The 20,088-nt window shown below is 33.7% G+C and overlaps 1 protein-coding gene across 1 annotated transcript in view; it reads left to right on the top strand.

The window, feature by feature from the left end:
• Positions 1–20,088, top strand: part of ETNK1 (ethanolamine kinase 1) — a 69,002-nt gene that overhangs the window by 32,212 nt on the left and 16,702 nt on the right. The window contains exons 3-6 of the mRNA XM_030841259.2: positions 1,269–1,409; positions 5,820–5,962; positions 14,956–15,039; positions 16,825–16,985. Of these exons, the coding sequence (XP_030697119.1) occupies positions 1,269–1,409; positions 5,820–5,962; positions 14,956–15,039; positions 16,825–16,985 (529 nt within the window). The remainder of the gene's footprint in view (positions 1–1,268; positions 1,410–5,819; positions 5,963–14,955; positions 15,040–16,824; positions 16,986–20,088) is intronic.

Genomic DNA, 20,088 nt, shown 5'->3' with positions numbered 1-20,088 from the left:
CTACAATGCTAGATTCCCTGTGTACTTAGTTAAGTGGTTTTTGTGTATTAGTCATCTGGGAAGCTTTTAAAATATCTTGACGCCCTGGCTGCACCCCAAACCAATTAATTTCTCGGGGTAATACCCAGGCCTCTGTATTATTTTCTTTCTTTCTTTTTTTTTTTTAAGTTTCCAAAGATTGATTTTAGTACATAGCCAAGCTAATGTTTGTTCAGAGACCTTGTTAACACAGTTATAGGAATTAACTCACTGAACCTATTTATCTGCCCGCTTACCTTTTTACTTTAGTCCCTTTTGCCCTTTAACCTCAGTGACTTCAGAAGCAGAATTGGAGCATTATATTAGTGCCTCTCAAATTATACAGTGAATTAGGATCACCTGGAAATCTTGTTTAAAATGCAGTGCTGGGGCCTACCCATAGAGATTATCCGAGGTGGAACCTTAGAAATTCCTAAGTGGTGCTATGTTGTAGGTCCTAGGACTGTACTTTGAGGAACGTTACATTAGATTGTTAGCATCTTGAAAATTTGCCAGTTTGAAGTTCTTTTATTTGTAGATTATTAAGTCATGTTTCTACCTACTATTCTATGGACTATGTGGTAATTTAGTTCTTATTTCTATTTGGTATGCTTATTCCTCCATTAGCATTTGCTGTACTAGGTTCTGCAGATACAAAGATGGTGTGGACACAAATATACTACACAGCTTCAAACTATTTTGTTGTTATATCAGTATTGATTCTGACATCATAAAATCCTAACGTTTATTCAGAGTATTGTTAACAACACACAGAAATTAACTCATAAAACCTATTTATCTGCGCATTTACCTTTTTACTTTAGCCCCTTTTGCCCTTTAACTTCAGTGACTTCAAAAGCTCAAAATTAAAATGACTCAGTGTAATTTAAATGCATCAGTGATTAATATCTAATACGTGCCTTGAAATCATTTATAGTCGTGTATTGTTCTGCTGGTCACAAACATTGTATATTCAAAATAGGCTGCCTATATCCAGACACTCAGTCCCTTTTGGACACAATATTTAATTACTGTATTAATTTTAGGTGTTTTTCCTACTTATGCTTTAAACATTTGTTTGCCTCTCCTTGTGAGAGTTGACTTGCCATATTATTTTGAATCTTGTATATGGTAAAAATAAATCATGTTATAAGATAAAGGCACCCTAGTTATTTTAGTTTACCTATGAGTAGATATGAACTGTATGGTTCTTAACACTTTCTTTTTTATGCTGTTTTGTTTTTAAACAGGCTTATAGCACGTCAGCTTGCTAAAATCCATGCTATTCATGCACACAATGGCTGGATTCCCAAATCTAACCTATGGCTAAAGATGGGAAAATATTTCTCTCTCATTCCCACAGGATTTGCAGATGAAGATATTAATAAAAGGTAAAATTACTTTTACATTTTAAATTATGTTTTACATTGCTTTGCTCATATATTGGGTTTCAAAGATAACTGTAAGGTTTTTGTGTATAAAATCTGGTTTGGTTTATCTCTTTGCATTTAAGTAAAATAAGCATTAATTCATTTGACTCTCAAAAGGCACTACAGAAATTTCCTTCCCTTCCTACAGCTGACTCAAAAAAAAAAGAAGAAAAATAATCAACCCCTATAAAAGTGGGGAAGTGGTGAGCCAAGAAACAAATATGGAGTGTTTATTTGGCAGTAAACATAATATAAAGATTACTATGAATGGGTACATTTTTCGTAGTGTGAGTTGACAATAGAGACCTTTTAAAAAAAATTCCTTCTGTCCAAAGGAAGGCTGTTCTGAAGGGGCCTAGAGATCTATACTGGGACATACTTGGAGTATGAAAAAGTTTGGGTTTTAGTTTACTGTGACTATTTAAGTCTCATGATGTTGAAAATTAATTTACTGGAGTCTCAGCTTTTGTAGGACTTCAGGTTCAGAGTGACTAAGGTATTTCATTTCCTATATAGAAAAATGTGTAAATCAATATTTAGAATCCAAATAATATAAACATGTTTCTTTTCTTCCAGTTTTATTGAGATATAATTGACATACAGCACTGTGTAAGTTTGTGTACAGCATAATGATTTGATTTATATGCATTATGAAGTGCTTACTACAGTAAGTTTAGTGAACATCCATCATAAATAAACAATTAAAGACATAGAAAAAATTATTTTTCCTTGTGATGAGAACCCTTAGGATTTACTCTCTTAACAACTTCCATATACAACATGCAGCAGGGTTAAGGGGGCTAGTGCTGGCCTTCTGGTGGGCAGAACTGGGTCTGGGGGAGCAGGTTGTGGGACCAGAGGTCCCGGATGTAGTGTCGGCCTGCTGGTGGAAAGGGCCCAGATCCCAGAGGGTCCTGGGCCTAGTGCTGGTCTGCTGCTGGGTGGAGCCAGGTCCCAGCGTTTCTGGCTGCAGGGCCCTGGGGTTCCCCAGAGTTGGTATTAGACCCCCAGTGGGCAAAGTTGGTTCCTGGCACAGCTGGCTTTGGTGTCCAGCATGTCCTGGAAATTGGTGTCAGCTTGCTGGTGGGTGGGGCAAGATCCCTGGATGCTGCCTGAGGGACCCAAGGGGTCCTAAAACTTGGCCTGCTAGGGCGGGCCTGGGTCCTGGTGCCAGTAAGCTAGAGGGAGGGTTCCAGAATGGCACTTACCAGGGCGAGTGTCCTCCTGGTAGAGTGAGCTCCCCAAAATGGCTGCTGCCGGTGTCTCTTAGCCCAGGGTGGGCTCCATTTGCCTCCTGCCTCTCCAGGAGGCTCTTGAAGATCAACGGGTAGGTCTGACTCAGGCTCCTTTCAAATTACTGCTTCTGCCCTGGATGCCAGAGTGTGTGAGATTTTGTATATGCCCTTTAAGCGTGGAGTCTCTGTTTCCCACAGCCCTCTGGTTCTCCTGAAAGTGTGCCCTTAAAAAGCCAAATGTCTTCCCAGTGCAGGAGTCCCCAGGCTAGGGATCCTGCTGTGGGGCTTGTCCTCTCTCCTGTGGAGAACCTCTGCAATTGTAATTATCCTCCCGTTTGTGGGTTGCCCACCCAGGGGTACGGGTCTTGACTGTGCTGCATCTCTGCCCCTTCTACTCGTCTTCTTGTGGCTTCTTCTTTATACCTTTAAAAAATCTTTTGTGCCAGTCTTCTGGTCTTTCTCGTCAAGAGTAAGCAGCTCTGTAAGTAGTTGTCGTTTTGATGGCGCCAGTGGGAGCCGGTGAGCTGAGTCCTCCTCCTCCTCCATCGCAGCCACTCTTGACAGACATGCAGAGCACAGTCCTGCTGGGACCTTCTGAAATATTCGGCGGCACATGCCTCAGAAACCACACCAGACGTGTTTTTCCATAGTGTGATTAATACTAGTGCAAAAATTGGAAATTTTATTTTGTCTTTATACCTAAAGTGTACATGAAGATTTCAGCTTTTGTATTCAGGAAGTCTTTGCTTTAAGAACAACAGAAGTAAGCAGGACCTGTGGATTTTTTTTTTTTCGTTTCTTTTAATTTTTTATAACTCATTAGCGAAAAATAGCTGTATTGTTTTGAGCTTGATTATTTCAAAGATTAGTTTGACTCACTCTGTGTGTGCTTTATTTACAAAGTTTGTCAAACTTTGAATGGATAGGGATGTTATACCCCTTTAACTGGGATAGGCAGACACCTGGAAGTGTGTCAGGTGTATTGGATATTCAGAAAGTGATAACATAAAAACAAAAAAAATTCTCTTTTGAAATAGCTATTTTATTGAAAGATTTTGGGAAAAATCACTTTAGAATAAGTAGATGGCAGTGGTGCAGAGTTGAGAGGCAGTATGGTACTGTATGGATTAAGAGTACAAGACTGGAGCCAGACTGCCTGGGATCAAATCTCAGTTCTGCTGTGTAACCTTGGACAAATTACCTATTTATTCTTCCGTAAAACATAAATAACAAAGGTAGTATATTTACCTTTTAGGGGTTCTGTGAGGATTAATTGAGTTGGTATATACAAATTTCTTAGAACCGTGCTTGGCCATATAAGTGCTAAATAAATGTTAGCTGCTATTTTTAAAATTATTATTAGTCATAGAAGGTTACTTCAAATGCTTGAGGTTAGTGATACTTGGGTAAAGCTGGAGATGCAGTGTGGTAAATAATGAAAGAACCTCCCCCCAACAGAAAATATACAACTAAAACATTAAAAACAGTTAAAATATTAAAAATGTTTCATATTTTCTTCCATTCCTTTTTGTCTGTACATGATTGTAATTATGTTAATAATCCTTTGAATCCTATTATTTCCATTCAACTCAGTACTTTTAAAATAAATTCTTGAATAATTTCACCATTTTAAAAAGCGCATATAAGGATCTCTGTTGGAAGGTATGTGTAGAAGAGAATGCAGGAGTGGGGAGAACAATGAATAGGCAAATTCATTAAAGTAAACTCAGTGATACAGAATTTTTTTGTGTTATAAAATGGAAATGTAAGGGGTAATTTGAGAGACGATATAGAGAAAGAATGAAGAGAACTTATTTTGTAAGCCTCATGGTGCTATTGAAGAATTAGTAGTAGCACCTTATTTTTGTTCCGTTGTATTTTTATCAAATTATTACAAATACAGCACAATAAATAGTATAGAAAAGAGTGTAGGATAAAAAGCCATGATCACTAATCCTTCTTGCCATACCAACACTCACCCTTCCCAGTCTGACTACTGAGGCAGTTCTCTGTAAAGATGAGTATTCTGTGATGTGGTTACCATATGATAGTATCATAATTTTATATGATTAATGATTGTATGATTATCATATAATAATGAGTTGATTTATCAATAGTAGATAATATCTATTGACTATCAAATGTGACTTTAGCTGGTTTATACTACATTCACCCTTCCAAGCTTGAAATAGATGTTTTAGTTCTTTAATGGACTATCTTTGTAACTTTACATAATATACTTAAACTTTTTATTTAACTCTTTGTGTCTTGGTTTCCCCCATCTATAAAATGGACATAAACATAAGACATTTAGAATAGTGGTAGTAATTGTTAGCTGTTAGATATATATATTATTCCCTCACCCCATTTTGTACTGATACATTTTTTACTTTTCTGCCCTGCATTTTAACTGTTGATCTGTTTCTTTTTATTCATGTTTAAGTTCTTTTTAATGGTTTTTCTGTATTCTAATCTTTAGAATAATTGGCTTGCTTTAATTCAGAAGTCTGTGCATTTAAATGGAAAGGACTTATTAAAAATAGATTTTCTTTGGTATGTATAGAAATATCGAATTACTGTGTCATGCACCAGAAAGTAACATAGTGCTGCAGGTCATTTATATTTGAAAAACAAACAAACTCAGAGAAAAAGAGATCAGATCTGTGGTTACCAGAGGTGGGGTATGGGGAAGGGGGAATTGGATGAAAGTAGGCAAAAGGTTCAAACTTATAGTTACAAAATAAATAAGTGCTAGGGATGTAATATAAAACATGATAAATTAACACTGCTGTACGTTATATATGAAAGTTGTTAAGAGAGTAAATCATGAGTTCTCATTACAAGAAAACTATAATTTTTTTCTTTTTCTTTTATTTTGTATCTTTGTGAGATGATGGCTGCTCATTAACCTTATTATAGTAATCATTCCGTGATGTATGTAAGTCAGATTATGCTGTACACCTTAAACTTACACAGTGCTGTGTGTGTCAATTATATCTTAATAAAACTAGAAGGAAAAAAATCAGTTCTTTATGACGAAAAGAAAAGAAGATTTTTTTCCTTAATGAAACTTTAAAAAATGTTGCCATTAATATAAACAAGATATAACTCTTTTTTTTTTTTTTTAAACTGAAAGGTTCCTAAGTGATATCCCAAGCTCTCAGATTCTTCAGGAAGAAATGACTTGGATGAAGAAGATTCTTTCTAACCTGGGCTCACCTGTTGTGCTTTGCCATAATGATCTGTTGTGTAAGAATATAATCTACAATGAGAAACAAGGTAGGTGTTTGACTTTAGCAGTGAGTAAGGTTTTTTTCTTCATGTTCTTAACAATCCTTTGATCTTTGTGTCAGTAAATTTAATTCAAACGCAAGGGTTAAAAACATGTGTGCAGTCTTCAACATTTTCTTTTGGTTACAAAGTCATGGTAACTGTGCTAAATTAGGAATGTATATTCTCTTTATAGTTGTATAAAATATGTTTCTTAGAATTGTTTTATTAGAAACAGTTTTTGGTTTCTGTTAGAGTTTTAAATGAAAAATGATAAAATGACTTGGTTTATGAATTTAATTGTAAATATTTGGTAGTTCATGGTTTGAAAATGCACCTGCTTGTAATGGGAGTAATTGAAAAACCAGCTGACATTGTACTATTTTATAAATATAGAAATTTTTTGAGTGTCGGGGGGTACAGCAGTATTAGAAGCAAATATGTCTCTAGGTTTCCTATTACCTGTTTATTATACTGATTTGTTAGATATTTTGATGCTAAGGAGGGAGCCACAGATGGAGGAAATTTTATTTGTAGTTGCTGAAATTTTATCTACTAAAGTAATAATCAAGACAATTTAGTAAATTGTTTTAACATTTTTTGAGATGGTCAGTGAACTTTTTGGTGAAATGTTTTTTGGGATTGTTCCTATCTTGCTGTATTCAAATTCTCTGTGTTTTTATAGTTAAGAAACACTTGGTTGTATTATATTATTGGATAAAGTGGTTTGAGGTTTGGTTGCTAAAGCGGTAGGTGCCCTTCAATACTACATTGGCATTTTTAAAACATAATTTTGGTTGAAAGATTAGTATTAATTCAAAAAGTCTATTTGAAACTTTGAAGCTATTGCATTTTGTAGGAAACCAGTTTTGAACATAGGTATCATAGTTGGAAGATTATTTTGAATTAAAAGTGTGCTGTTGTGAAGATATTGAAGCAAAAGAATTCTGATTAAGTGGTCATATTATGTTAAATTACTATTTATGACCATTCTTATCAGATTGTAAGCTGAGACTGTGCTAATGCAAAAGCTTTTAATATTTGTAACTGACTTTAATTTGAAGAAAACGAACCAAAGAACACTGTCAAGGGTGGTAGACTGAAGCACATATTTTCAAAAACACACTTAAGTACCTTTTATATTTGATATTTTAATTTGGATTAGAGATTCTATTTTTAAAAAATTTTCTGAGCTAACATCTTTATTTTGAATGTCTTGAAGTCTGTGTGGAATCGTTTTTTGAAAACTTCAGGTGTACCCCAAAACATTAAGTACTTGACAGTGTCCTTTAATTTATTATTATCCATTTATTATATATAATTGTCATAGTATATATGTACTACATTGTATACTAGTAACCAAATCTCAATGCCATTTGTGAGACTAGAGTATTAGTTATGCATTAAAGCGATGTATATTAGCTTTTAAGTTCAGTGCAAGATCTAATAAACACATTATTTTATATAACGGAATTTCAAGTGAGGGTCTTCATCTTACATTTGAAGTGGACACTCAGCTTTATTTTTAACTGCAAGTTAATTAAGAGAATCTGTTATTTCCTTTGGAATATCATTTTAACTTTTCATATTTTAATTTTATAAGTTTCTTTTGAATATTCATTTCACTGAACAAACTTGTTTATAATCTAAAACATAAGGGACCAAAAAAATCAGATTACTATGTCTTAGGTAAAAAAATTAATTTTTACTTTTTTATTTAACCAGTTGCCTATCTAAACTACTGATTAGTGATATGAAAAGTTCTCATATTTTCAAATAAAATATTTATGCTTCAGTCTGGCTTTAAGAGTTCAAGGTTGTCATTGTTTACTTTACCACGAGTTACCTAAATCATACTTTTGTGTCTAATTTTTCTTCCCTACACAGAAGAATAAAACTCGCAGTTCAACAAGTGTAAATATGTTGATACAGGTTTTAGAGTTTGCCCTTCTTCACAGAAGTCTGTTATGTACCATTTGTTTCTTCTTGTCTTTGTGGTTGTGTTTGTGTGTTAGTTGTGGAGATATTCTGTTATTTTTTTCTTACCAATGGCTTTATACTGTCCGTTAGGAAGGCTACTTTGGACTTTGTGGCATCCATTAAAATCAATTCCTATGTGATTAGTTGATACATAAGCATTAAGAAAACATGGTTGGAATATTGTTCAGGTAAAATCTGAAACTCATGACAATGGCAAGAAGCTTGTTCTTTTTATTATTATCTTACTCCGTTTCAAATTAGGAGCTAATGGTTTTGAAGTAATGTGACTATGACATATTTGTCTTTAGTTATAAGGAGAAGTAACATGCCTCATACTTTATAAAAGGTAAATTATATAAATTTAGTAAGTTTAATAAGCAGAAAATATATATATTTGAGCTGTAGCATAGCATTAGTACTTATAATTGCAATATCAAGGAGGATCATGAAAATTAGAAATGTGCACTGCAAAGTTCTTTACCTGAACTTGTTAATTGATTATAGCATCTAAAAGCCAAGTGTCAAGTCTTTTCAAATTAAAATGGTTTCTACAAAGAATAAATGATTAAGCTATATATTATGTTCACAAATGTGTTTGATTTGTTATCACTTGTTAAATCATTCATGTGATTTGAGGTCAGGACTTCACCATTTTGTATCCACCTATGATACATATAAAAATAACAAGATGAAAGCCACGGGACTAGCCTTTGCATCATCAATCTCAGTATCTCTCTGTAGTGTGTTTCAGACCCTTAATTTCTTGGAAGTACAAATTTTAGTTAAACTTCATGAATTTATATTGGATCATCTTGAAGTCTCTGCATGTACTTTGCAAACGTAGTGTTAGATTTTTTTATATGTTGTAACTAGATTAAAAATCTCTAAGTAACTCTTACAAGCAGATATATTACTCTTAAAAGAGCAATCAAACTCTTAACTCTTAAGTAACTTAAAAGAGAAGTCAAAAAGAATATAGATTTTGGAACCAAGCACACTCGTGTTCAAATCCCTGCTTAATCACATATGGAAGTAGGTGGTATTAGACAATTCATTTTATCTCTTCATTAAGTGTTTATATTTGATCCTTTACTATCTGCACCAGAATCACCTAGGGTACTTGGGAAACATGTAGGTTTCTGGGCTCCATCCAAGACCATCTGAACAAGAATTTCTACTGATGGGCTTAGGACTCTGCATGTTTAGCAGATTTCTAGGAAGTGCTTATACTGCTGATAGTCTAGAACTTTTATTTGCTTTATTTGAAACTTAGGAGATGATATCTACTTCAGATGGTTCCTGGCAAGATTTTAGATGATGCATGTAATATAAATAAGCACCAGACTAGGTGCTTAGCAGCTCTCAGTTGCAGTTATTATACCGTGATAGGAGTTGGCAAACGTTTTCTGTAAGGGGCTATGTAGTACATACTTTAGACTTTTCGTCCCATGTTATAGTCTCTGTTTCCACTATTCAGATCTGTGTTGTGGCACAAACACAGCCATATACTGTTCATATAATTCATGAACAAATATGTGTGGCTGTGTTCCAATGAAACTTTGTTTACAGAAACAGGCACTGAGGTGGATTTGACTTGAGAACACATTGTTTGCCAACCCCTGTATTATGTTTATAGGAGATGCATTATACAAAATGTATCTGATTCTGAAAAAGTGAAAATGGTTACTATCAGTATAAGCCAGAAGGATTTATGGCTCATTGGTATGCGGTGACAATTCAGATTATCTTTAAGTGCAATTTACAGATTCTATCTTAACTATAACTTGAGTGATTAAAGTTTAAAAATGTATATATGTATATGTATATATACGTACTCATATATACACACACACAAGACTGTGAGCACCCTGCAGTTTATAGGCATTTTCACCTGCAAATGTTACAGAACTGGTAGGCATCACAGAAGAAATACTGCTTCTACTTGTTTTCATCATGTCAGTTGACAGGACTCAGGAATATGGGAGAAGAGTAAGCTTCCTTTCTGAAGTTGATGGTAGCTGTCAAGATTTTTGAAAAGTTAGTCAGTGCCAGGAATTAGGTGGTTGGTAAGACAGCAGCCCATTCCTTGGCTTCAGTGAAATGACATCTTAAAAAGGTAAGAAAAGTATACTTAATGATATGATGATAGAATTTGTTATATAATAGTAAAACCAAAAGCAGTGGTTCTCGCTCCAGAATTGTAAGATAAGACTTACATCAGTCATCTTTTAAATTAATCAGCAATTAATTAAAAAGAATGTATACTAAGTAGAACAAATTTCAGTATTGCTTATTGACTGACTTCAAATCTAATATTTTAATTTCAACTAATCCTTTAACTGCTGACATGTTAGAAGTAATTGCTAAAGCTTTTGAGTTTGTTGTCTCATGTCTTGATGCTCTGTCAGAATGTTTATTGGTGGCTGTTTTGTTTCTCCTTTTCCCCCATTCATAAAAGCTTCATAAAAAGTTCACTTGAAGACCTAATTGTAACTTAAAATGGCTGCCATTGATTATTTTCTCTGTCAGCAAATGCGAGAAGCTGATTCACAGCTATTTAAGGAAATAAAAAATGAGTGGAAGAAAAAGGAAGCTTTTCTGGGAATTACAGAGTAAGCCAGGTTTTTCTTTAGAGTTTTAAATAAAACAATATAAATAGAAAATGGGTGAGTCACCATTCTTAGTCACTTGATTGACTCTAAATCTTATCCACTTTATTGTTATTCATGAAAAGGCATTGATATGGTTGTTATTTTATTGATATTTAAACAAGTTTTTTGTTTTATTTTAAAATTTAAATTATATTTTTATTTGCTAACCTATATTTTCCAGGGTGGAATTTTTATGAAGGATAATCTTAACCTTGTTTTAACTTGTAGTCTGGATCACTATTTAGTATAAAATAAAATAACCCTAAATCAGGTAATAAAAAACTTTAAATGGACTGTAAAAACCTGAACTATCAAGGAAGAGCTACCTTAAATAGTTACTAGTTCAGTGTTTTTTCTTTACTCATACATTCATTCCCACTGTATGTTCAGTCATATACTGGAATAAGAATGTCAGAAATGCCATATTTTGTTCCTCAATATTTCATGCTATCCCCCGCTTCCATTTAAATATGTGTTATCATTGTGTCTGAGCATTTTCTGCAAAACTTCCATTTATTTCACTAGCATTTGAATACTTCCTGTGTGCTAGGATTTGCTCTGTGGATTGCATAAGGAAAAGTGGAAGGGACCTACCTACTGCCTCTCCAGGAAGCCATGTGCCATGTAGTGGACGAGTCAGTCACAATACAGAAGTTTACATTCAGAATGATGAGTGCTGTGTGGTGAAGGTGTACACGTCCAGGGTAAAGTTACTGGACGCTAGAGTAAGGGATGAAGCGAAAGTTTCCCAGAACAGAATACTTCCTTTTTCTGTGTATTAGAGAGCATTTTGCCAACATTAGTGTAATCATGGTTACTTTTTCTCTCCGTTCTCTTTCTGCCTTACATAACACTGTAGAGCAAGTAGAGTGAGTTGGAAACATTTTCAGGTTCTCATATTGGTTATTTTGCTTTTCATCTTTATCCATTTCTCTGTAACAACAATAAATAAAAGGAGTCCAAATGAATGTATCATGTGAATTATATAGCCTCAGTTAATAAGCTAATTTTTTTGGTTTTAAAGTACTTTAAATATTATTTAAACTGTACTGAAATTTGAACAATTTAACTCAGTAGAGTGTGGATTTCATTACTGCGAAGATACGTAAGAAACGAAAAAAGAAAAATGTAGCATTTGAACATTCAGATTATAGTTTTATTCAGTAATCTTACGCTTTACCCACTGTGTGCTAATTATATACAGATAAAATATAGTCTTAGCTCTTAAAGCAATGCTTTACTTTTTAGAGGTCAAGGATCCCTTGAGAATCTGGAAAATTGAGAATCCCCTCAGAATCTGCCTATATAAAATTTTGTGTAAAATTTTCGGGAGTATTCTCATTTTCTTTCCACCCTTGAATCCCCAATTAAAAATTCATATCTTAAAGAATTAACAAGATAGTCATGCCATATGAGCTATTAATTATTATAGTGATGTGGATGTTCCTCTAAATACTTGGAAAATTTAGAATTCAGAAGTTAAATTTGTAGAAGAAAAAAGTTCAGTGCATTTTTTTGGTAGGAAAGCATTTTCCAGTAATTTGATTTTTCTGGCACCCGAAATAAGGGAAGCAGGCCTCTTTAATTTTACTTTGTTGCAGAAGATTAAATTTAAGGTTGAGTTCCACTTTGTTTGCAGTTGTTTGAAAAGAATAGTTAATGCAGATTAAAAAAATTTTTTTTTCCTTTTAAGCTTTGTGTCTTGTAAAATGTGAGTTTGCCAAATTTTCTTCATCTGCTACAGATTAGGTATGCCATTGTTGCTGCCATGTGGCGGCGCACCCGTGCTTCTTAAACGCACTGACTGGAGGTTTATCGCATCACTTGTTCACATGCACGGAGCCTGGTAACAGCCTCATCTGTATCTTGTTAGCTTCATTTTCTTATTTTTAAAATTTCATTATTTATAAACTCAACATAGCATTTAAAAATAAAGGCTAGTTTTAATGAATTAATGCTACTACAAAAAGTCATTGCTAAAATTTTCATACTGAAACAGATTTTAACTTTTGTTAAAATGACCTATGCTTTATTTAAATTGTATTTATAAGCAGGCATGTTTTACCTGCCATTTAATTTATGTTTGCCAAATTCTAAATATAATTTTGAAAATTGAAATTGAAGCTTTTGTTTATGTGGCAAAAGTAAGCTTCAGGACTGGGCTGTGTATTTTTATTGGCATGTAACAGTTAATATGAGCTCTACAAGAATTTGTGTTTAAAAGAGCTAAAGCAATCAACAGCTGCAATTTAAAACATTGTTTATTAAAACTATTTGGTTGGCTCAGTAATACAACTTGGTAAATCCTCTGGAATCCTGATTTCTTGAAGGCTGGGTGGTTAGGTATTTCTCAAATCGTGTTTAGCCTCTTATTCATCTTAATCTTTCTAAACTGTCATTTTTTTTTTCCTCCTAAAAGTAGTGTTTATTGCAAAGAATAAAGGAAGAAAGGTCACTTGTCTACCATCTGAAATGAAACTAGTAGAAACATTTTGTTTTGGTTTATTTCCATTCATCTTTTTTCCCCATGCATTATATTTTTTTTCTTTTTTCCTCTCTTCAGGCATAATATTTTAATAATTTGGATCAGTGTGTTTACTATTTTATGTCTTCTTTCATATAACATGTGTAATTCTCCTGGTCATTTAATAATTTTTGAAAATGAAATTTTTATCATGGCTGCAAAGTATTTTGTCATGATGGTGGTCTTTACTCTCTCATTCCCAAGGGTACCTAGAAAAAAATTTTTAAATATGTTCTGACTTTTCATTTCGGAGCTTATTAGTAAAGTGATTTGGTTAAAGCTTGTTCTGTCTTCCCATCCTGCAAGTTTAGTGAAGTGATTTGGTTAACGCTAAGACTTTCTGTGGAATAGTTTTTGTGAATTCAGGAATTTAAACTGGTTGAGTTGTAGTGGTTTATGTAGTTACCAACTTTTAAAAACCTTATATTATTTTGTCAATATGCATATAGATTTTGGTAACTGGGCTTTTATACTTTGGTAATCTCACTTATTTTACTCTAGACTTGACTATTATAAAAATTTTGAATTAAATATTAAATACAATTACATTAAATTTTTTGGCTTTTGTCTAAAATACTCCACTTGCCATTACATTTTTCTGTCATATAATTCTTTTTCTGAGTTTGAATATGATCAACATACATCCCCAGATTAAACATATAAATCTGTATGACACATGACAGTTCAAAAGCTCTTTTATCTGGGAAAAGCCAGTGTGTATAAACCAGAAGTTTGTTTTGTTACCTCAGCTTGATGTTTTAAAAGACAATGTAACTAGACATATGCTGTGCATTTTCTCAATATCAGCAGCTTAGGAACTATTCTTATAGCCATCTCTGTTCATGTATCCATTTTAACTGTTGAGCCCTGTTAGCCTTTGAGTTTGTGATCCCTTGATGTGGACAGTGACCCATTTTGATTTTTTTTTTTTAAATGTTTCACTCTGTCTCTCTTTCTCTCTCTCTTTTTCTCGTCTTTTAAAAAATAGGACCTATATCTCTGTTGAGCCAAACCCTCTCTAATACTCAGTACTCGAAAATGAAGTGTTTATAAGCAGGAGTTTGTCCCCTGGGCAGGCGGAACAGGATAGTCTTTGGAGAATTATAATGAAATACGCATATCTGTATCTGTATTTAGCACTAATTTAGAATAGGAATCTCTTTAGTTTATGTAAAAATTTCTCAAATTAAAAAAATATTTAAAAGCAACTATACCTTTGCTCTTTTTAAATGATAAAACAACCACCTTAAGGCTGCTCAAATATGCTATTGGAAACCTTAATTATGTAGCATTCCAGGAATTTGTAAGAGTTTGATAGCAACTAACTTCTTAAATTAGGCATGTTGTTATGTTGATCAGCAAGTGCAGGGTTCTCAGAATTTAAGTCTTTGAAAGTCTGTATTTTATTTCCATATATAGATTAGCTTGTCAATTCACTGTTGGAGTATCATAGATTAATTTTTTGTTAAAGTTGCGTAGATTATTAAGTTTCCAAAGATAGTTTTCATTTCTAACCAAACTTGAATTTTTAAGTAACTGATGCCCCCATGTGGTTAAAGACATATTTTGCTTTTGTTTGAACTTGGAGAATGACTGTATTTTGACTTTTCTGTAGTGTAGTGGACATTAATGTTCACAAAGAAGCTGTTGACCCAGATAAATAATTTGAATTTTGTAAAGCTCATTGCCATAAAATTCACAGCCTTACCCTGTATTGTCTCAGAAGTGCATGTAACCAAGCACGTACAATGAGACAAAATATTGGAAGCTATTTAATTATAAATAGCATAGGGATTTTCTGATCCTATATGTGATTTCTTATGTCTCTGTTTTTGTGTCTCACATAGGTGATGTACAGTTCATTGATTATGAATATTCTGGATACAACTACCTGGCATATGATATTGGAAATCATTTCAATGAATTTGCAGGTAAAATCTAGAGGAACATGTTCCTCTAATGGAGTAGCATATATAATTTTGAAAGGATGCTTTTTGAATTGTTTTTTCTTTTCTTTAAAGAAGATCAGCTGGGGGTAGGAGCAACAATTTTTATTTTCTTCCTGACCTTTTTGGTTTTTCTTTATTATTGGAGGAAAGAGATGATGACCTCTTCCTTAATTTCTTAAGGAAAATAATGATTGTGGCTTTTTGTGTGTGTGGCTTTTGTTAAGAATTGACATAGTTGCTTCGTAAATCTCATCTCATCTGATTTTTTCTACACAACAATAAGTTGGGTAATATTCCCAGTTTACAAATGAGTAAAGTAACTCACCAAGGTCACAGTAAAATGCAAAGAACTAAGATTTGAAAACAACTTTTTAATCACTTAAAAGCCTTTGCTGTTTCTATTGTGTAGTAGGGCTTTTGGAATGTTGTTTAACTAAAAAGCTCAAGAATTTTTTTTTTTTTTTTTTTTTTGTCATTGGCTATGAATAATTGAAAAGCTGGTCATTTTTACCCCTGAAAATAATCTTTTATTACCATCAAAGGTAAAAGTTTAAGTTTTTTAATGTAAGTATAATTAATTTAAAATACATTTTATGGCTATATTTAGAAACATGAAATGCTCTAAAATAGTGAAGATTAGGGAATTCCCCTGGATGGTTTATACCTAGCAGGAACTTTTCATTGCTGAATTTGTATTTTTATATATTTATGTATTCATGTATTTTCACATACTTCTAAGTTACCACACTGGGTAAAGAGAGTTGGGGGAAAGTTTTAGTTTACATGTTTTCAGTTATTTCCCTCCACCAAGCCTATATACATTGCCGTATCCCCAGATACATGTTGTACATAAATATCTATAGGAAGGGAAAGCAGTTGTGCATATAATGAGATATCACCGTGTTAGTAATATGGATAGTCGCTGCTGTGGATACCAAAGAGTGATCTTAATATGATTTTGTGTAGAAAAAAAATTGAAAAAGTTAGAGTTTGGTTGTGCAGATAGAAGAGAAAGAGAGGGCACTGCAGGAAGAAGGAAGAAATCTTCAAGATGAGTATACCTATTTCTGTAGGATATAAAATCCATGAAGGAGAATAGAGTGTCATAAGACCAGAGAAGTAAGTTTGGATCAACTTAGGAAGAACCTTGAACACTGGGCAAAATACTATGAACTAAGATTAGTATTTTTCAAACTATACATCATGAGATCAGGTATGTGGGGTAATTAAAGCAAGGAATGGAAAAGAAGTAGAAAGTATCAGAATTGGAAGGTGTAGTTAGGGTAAATATTGTTCTGTGAAACTTAGTATCAGGTGTGTGTATAAGGTTTTAATATAAAAATATATTTCTTACTCTGTGAGAAATGATTAAAGAAGCTTTAGAGCTACAGTTCTAGGAAATGCTCTAGATATTAGTGTGCATAAGAATCTCATAAGAATCTCCTGAGGTACTTATTAAAATCGAAGATTTGTGGCTTCTGATGCAGGTGATTCAAGCTTCATACTTTGAGGAAAAATTGAGGCAATGAGAATTGATTATGGTGATCAACTGTATTGTACACTAGAATTTAATTTGGAATACATTATGATTGGTTTATTATTCTAATAAATGCTATTTACTTAATAATATCTAGTATTTCAGCCCCAAATGGAAACATTTAATAATTTTTTTCTGAAAAAATATGTAGATGGTAGGGATTATTAAAGTTTGCACAAGGTGTGTAATGTGTTCTTAAAAATCTCAGTGTACTTTCTTTTCTATTTTAGGTGTGAGTGATGTAGACTATAGTCTTTATCCAGATAGAGAACTGCAAGGCCAGTGGCTGCGTTCTTACCTTGAAGCGTACAAAGAATATAAGGGTTTTGGGTCTGAAGTTACTGAAAAGGAAGTAGAAATACTCTTCATTCAAGTCAATCAGTTTGCATTGGTAAGTTTAAATTTAAACAATTAATGAAAGATTCTTGATATAATGTTAAAAACTAAAAATTTTCATCATTTTTTAAACAGTTGCCCATTTTGAGTTTTGTGAACTTGTTATTTGTTTAAAATAATGACAAAATGAGATTGTTTAAAATTCCCCCACTATAATGCTTTTGAAGACAAAAATTTTGTTTCATTCACTGCTATATCCCCAGCCTCTAGAACAACAGTGCCTAGGCACATGGTTAAGTGGTCAGTGAAATTATTTGTTTAATGAATGGATTCTAGTTAGAGTTAGGATTAATGGGCCTCTCACTGCTGTGGCCCCTTCCGTCGTGGAGCACAGGCTCTGGACGCGCAGGCTCAGCGGCCATGGCCCACGGGCCCAGCCGCTCTGCGGCATGTGGGATCTTCCCAGACTGGGGCACGAACCCGTGTCCCCTGCATCGGCAGGCGGACTCCAAACCACTGCGCCACCAGGGAAGCCCTCTTTCTTTATGTTATAAAAAACATAATCAAGGACAGATTTATGGGTAGTAAGGTTTTTCCACAATATATTTAATCATCACATGTTAACATGTTAACATATCATGTTAACATGATAAAAGTAGATTGGAAGGACTGGTAGAATTATGTTTTCATAACCACCAGTATTTTGTCTTACTGAGCTTCTTTTGATAAGCAGTTATTTCCTGCCTCTTTGATATTGTAATGCTTTATTATTTTCAAGACCCACTTCTCTTTACTCTAAATGCATTTATGTTTTCAAATTTTAGTTCATTTAAATTACCTTTTGAGAATGACGTGATGCCATTAGAATAAGCTTTCAGCTAAGGTGTTGAGACTAATTAAATTGAATACTGGGTTGAAGTTATTTTAGCTACTACTTCTTTTTAGTTTTAATATAATTCTCTGCAGTTGACATGGGGAATATTAGCTATGTAGTCTTCACAAATAGACCCTATTGGTGGCTCACAGGTGTACTGTTTCCATAGTCTTAAGAGCAGCATTCCCCCAGAGCCGTACAGAATACATCTTAAGTAAGAGGGTGTGCTGAAATGTGACTTCTTTACCTGCTGTTTTGATGTCTATTTTGAGTCGAACTGTTGGTTAAATTAATGACATGCTCTCCAGTTGGTCCTAGGATGCCTGCTGTTTCTATTTATTCTATTTAAGCATGATCTTAAAGTAGAGAATATAGGGTTTTCTTAACAATAATGACATAATTGCTAAATCCAGTTAAAACTCTTCAGTCGTTATCTTACTTGATCTGTCCATAGCATTTGACATTATTTTCCATTGATTGCAATTTTTCCTTTCGTTAATTTTTGTGGTCCCATCCTTCCTTGGTTTTCCTCTTTTGTGCCCTCCTGCTTGTCTCCTTCTCTGGCTCCTCTTTCTTCTTACTCTTCCTCCAACCCTCTTACATGCTAGTGTTTCCTAGTGTTCGGATTTTGGGCTTCCCTCCTTTCATTTTATGTACATTATATACTTTTTTTTTTTGGCCGTGCCACACGGCTCGTGGGATCTTAGTTCCCTGACCAGGGATTGAACCCAGACCCTCAGCAGTGAGAGCATGGAGTCCTAACCACTGGACTGCTGGGGAGTTCCCCACTTTATATACTTCTATTGGGTGATCTAGTCCCATGACTTTTATTGCCCTTTCTGTTAATGATCCCACTGACAGGCTCCAGATCAGTACTGACTGTATCTATCCAGGGTCCCATTAGTATTTGACCACAAGGTGTCCAAACTTGAATTTTATTTTCTGCATCCTATCCTCTGTCCCATTCTTTATTCTTTATTGTACTATCTTGACTTAATTAAAATGCTGTCCATTCTGTTGCTGTATTCTGAAACCAGGAAAGAAGGAATTTTTTTTCATGTGTTCCTCTTCTCACATTTTTTCTATTTTCAGATTCTATTCTAAAATTCTGTCAATTCCAACCCTTTCTCCTTAATTGCATGACCTTTGATTAAGGCCTTTGTCTCTCACCTATGTTAGTCTTTACTGGTCTCTTTACCTGCAGGTTTTTTCTGTCTGTAATTCACACTGTATATTTTAAAAGTGCTCTTTCTAATAACTAGAATCTAATTTATGAATCTGATTGTGTCACTTTCCTACTTTATGACTCCCTGTGACTTACAGAATGAAATCCAAATGATAGCATCTACAAATTGTCTTATTTCCCACTAAATTTCTCACCTACCACCTCCTCTCTGGCAGAGTCATCTTGTTTTCTAAACACTCCAGGGTGTTTTAAGCCTGTATGCTTTTGTATAGATTATTCCTTTCTACCTAGAATGCCCTTTTCCCTGTATTCTCTGGCAAGTTCCTCTTGTTCCTTATGGATGTGTCTTAAATACTGTTTCCTCCTCTTTCCTTGATCACTTGTCATGAAGAAGACAGCACATACATACATTATAAAGCTGTTTTGATAAGGGAGGAAAAGAGGTTTGAATAAGATCAAGGTGTAGCTGTTCTAAATAAATAAATGTTTGGTAAATGTTTATTGTTTGGTAAATAAATGTTTGGCAAATGTTTGGTAATGTTCTAAATAAATAAATGTTCAGTAAATGGTATGATCAGACTTCCTCAGTATTAAAAGATTTCACTTCTAATTAATTGTTTACTATAATTAATTAATGTTGAGGAGATGACAAACAAAAGTAGGTATTTGCATTACAAAACCAAATAGGGAATACAGGGGTTTTTTAAGCTTTGAGGAGTTTTTAGACACATTGTTGGCAGACTTCAGATTCTTTCTAAGTAAAATATTAAAGTTATATTGAGGTTTTCAGGAAACAGTTTGAGGATTCATTTTAGTTATTTGTTCACCATATAAAGCTTTTAATTTTTCTTTGCAACAGATGTGGGTAGCCTAGGAATTAAAATACCCTTTGATAGACTTACATATCCATAACTTCCAAATCTGAGAGAAGTAGTATTAGTAAATCATAGAATCACAGATTATTATATTATTTGTACTTAAATATTCTCTCTTTGCCATTTTGGAGAATGCAAAATGACAAATGGGCTATTTCCTCACTTCCCCTTTTATCTGTTCATGAGTCTAATGTTACATATAAATTTTTAATTTTTCACCCTA

The sequence above is a fragment of the Globicephala melas genome, chromosome 10 (genome assembly GCF_963455315.2).
Source record: "Globicephala melas chromosome 10, mGloMel1.2, whole genome shotgun sequence".
Classification (NCBI taxonomy): domain Eukaryota; kingdom Metazoa; phylum Chordata; class Mammalia; order Artiodactyla; family Delphinidae; genus Globicephala; species Globicephala melas.
Note: the sequence above shows the minus strand (reverse complement) of the source record. Positions and strands in the feature narration are given on the sequence as shown.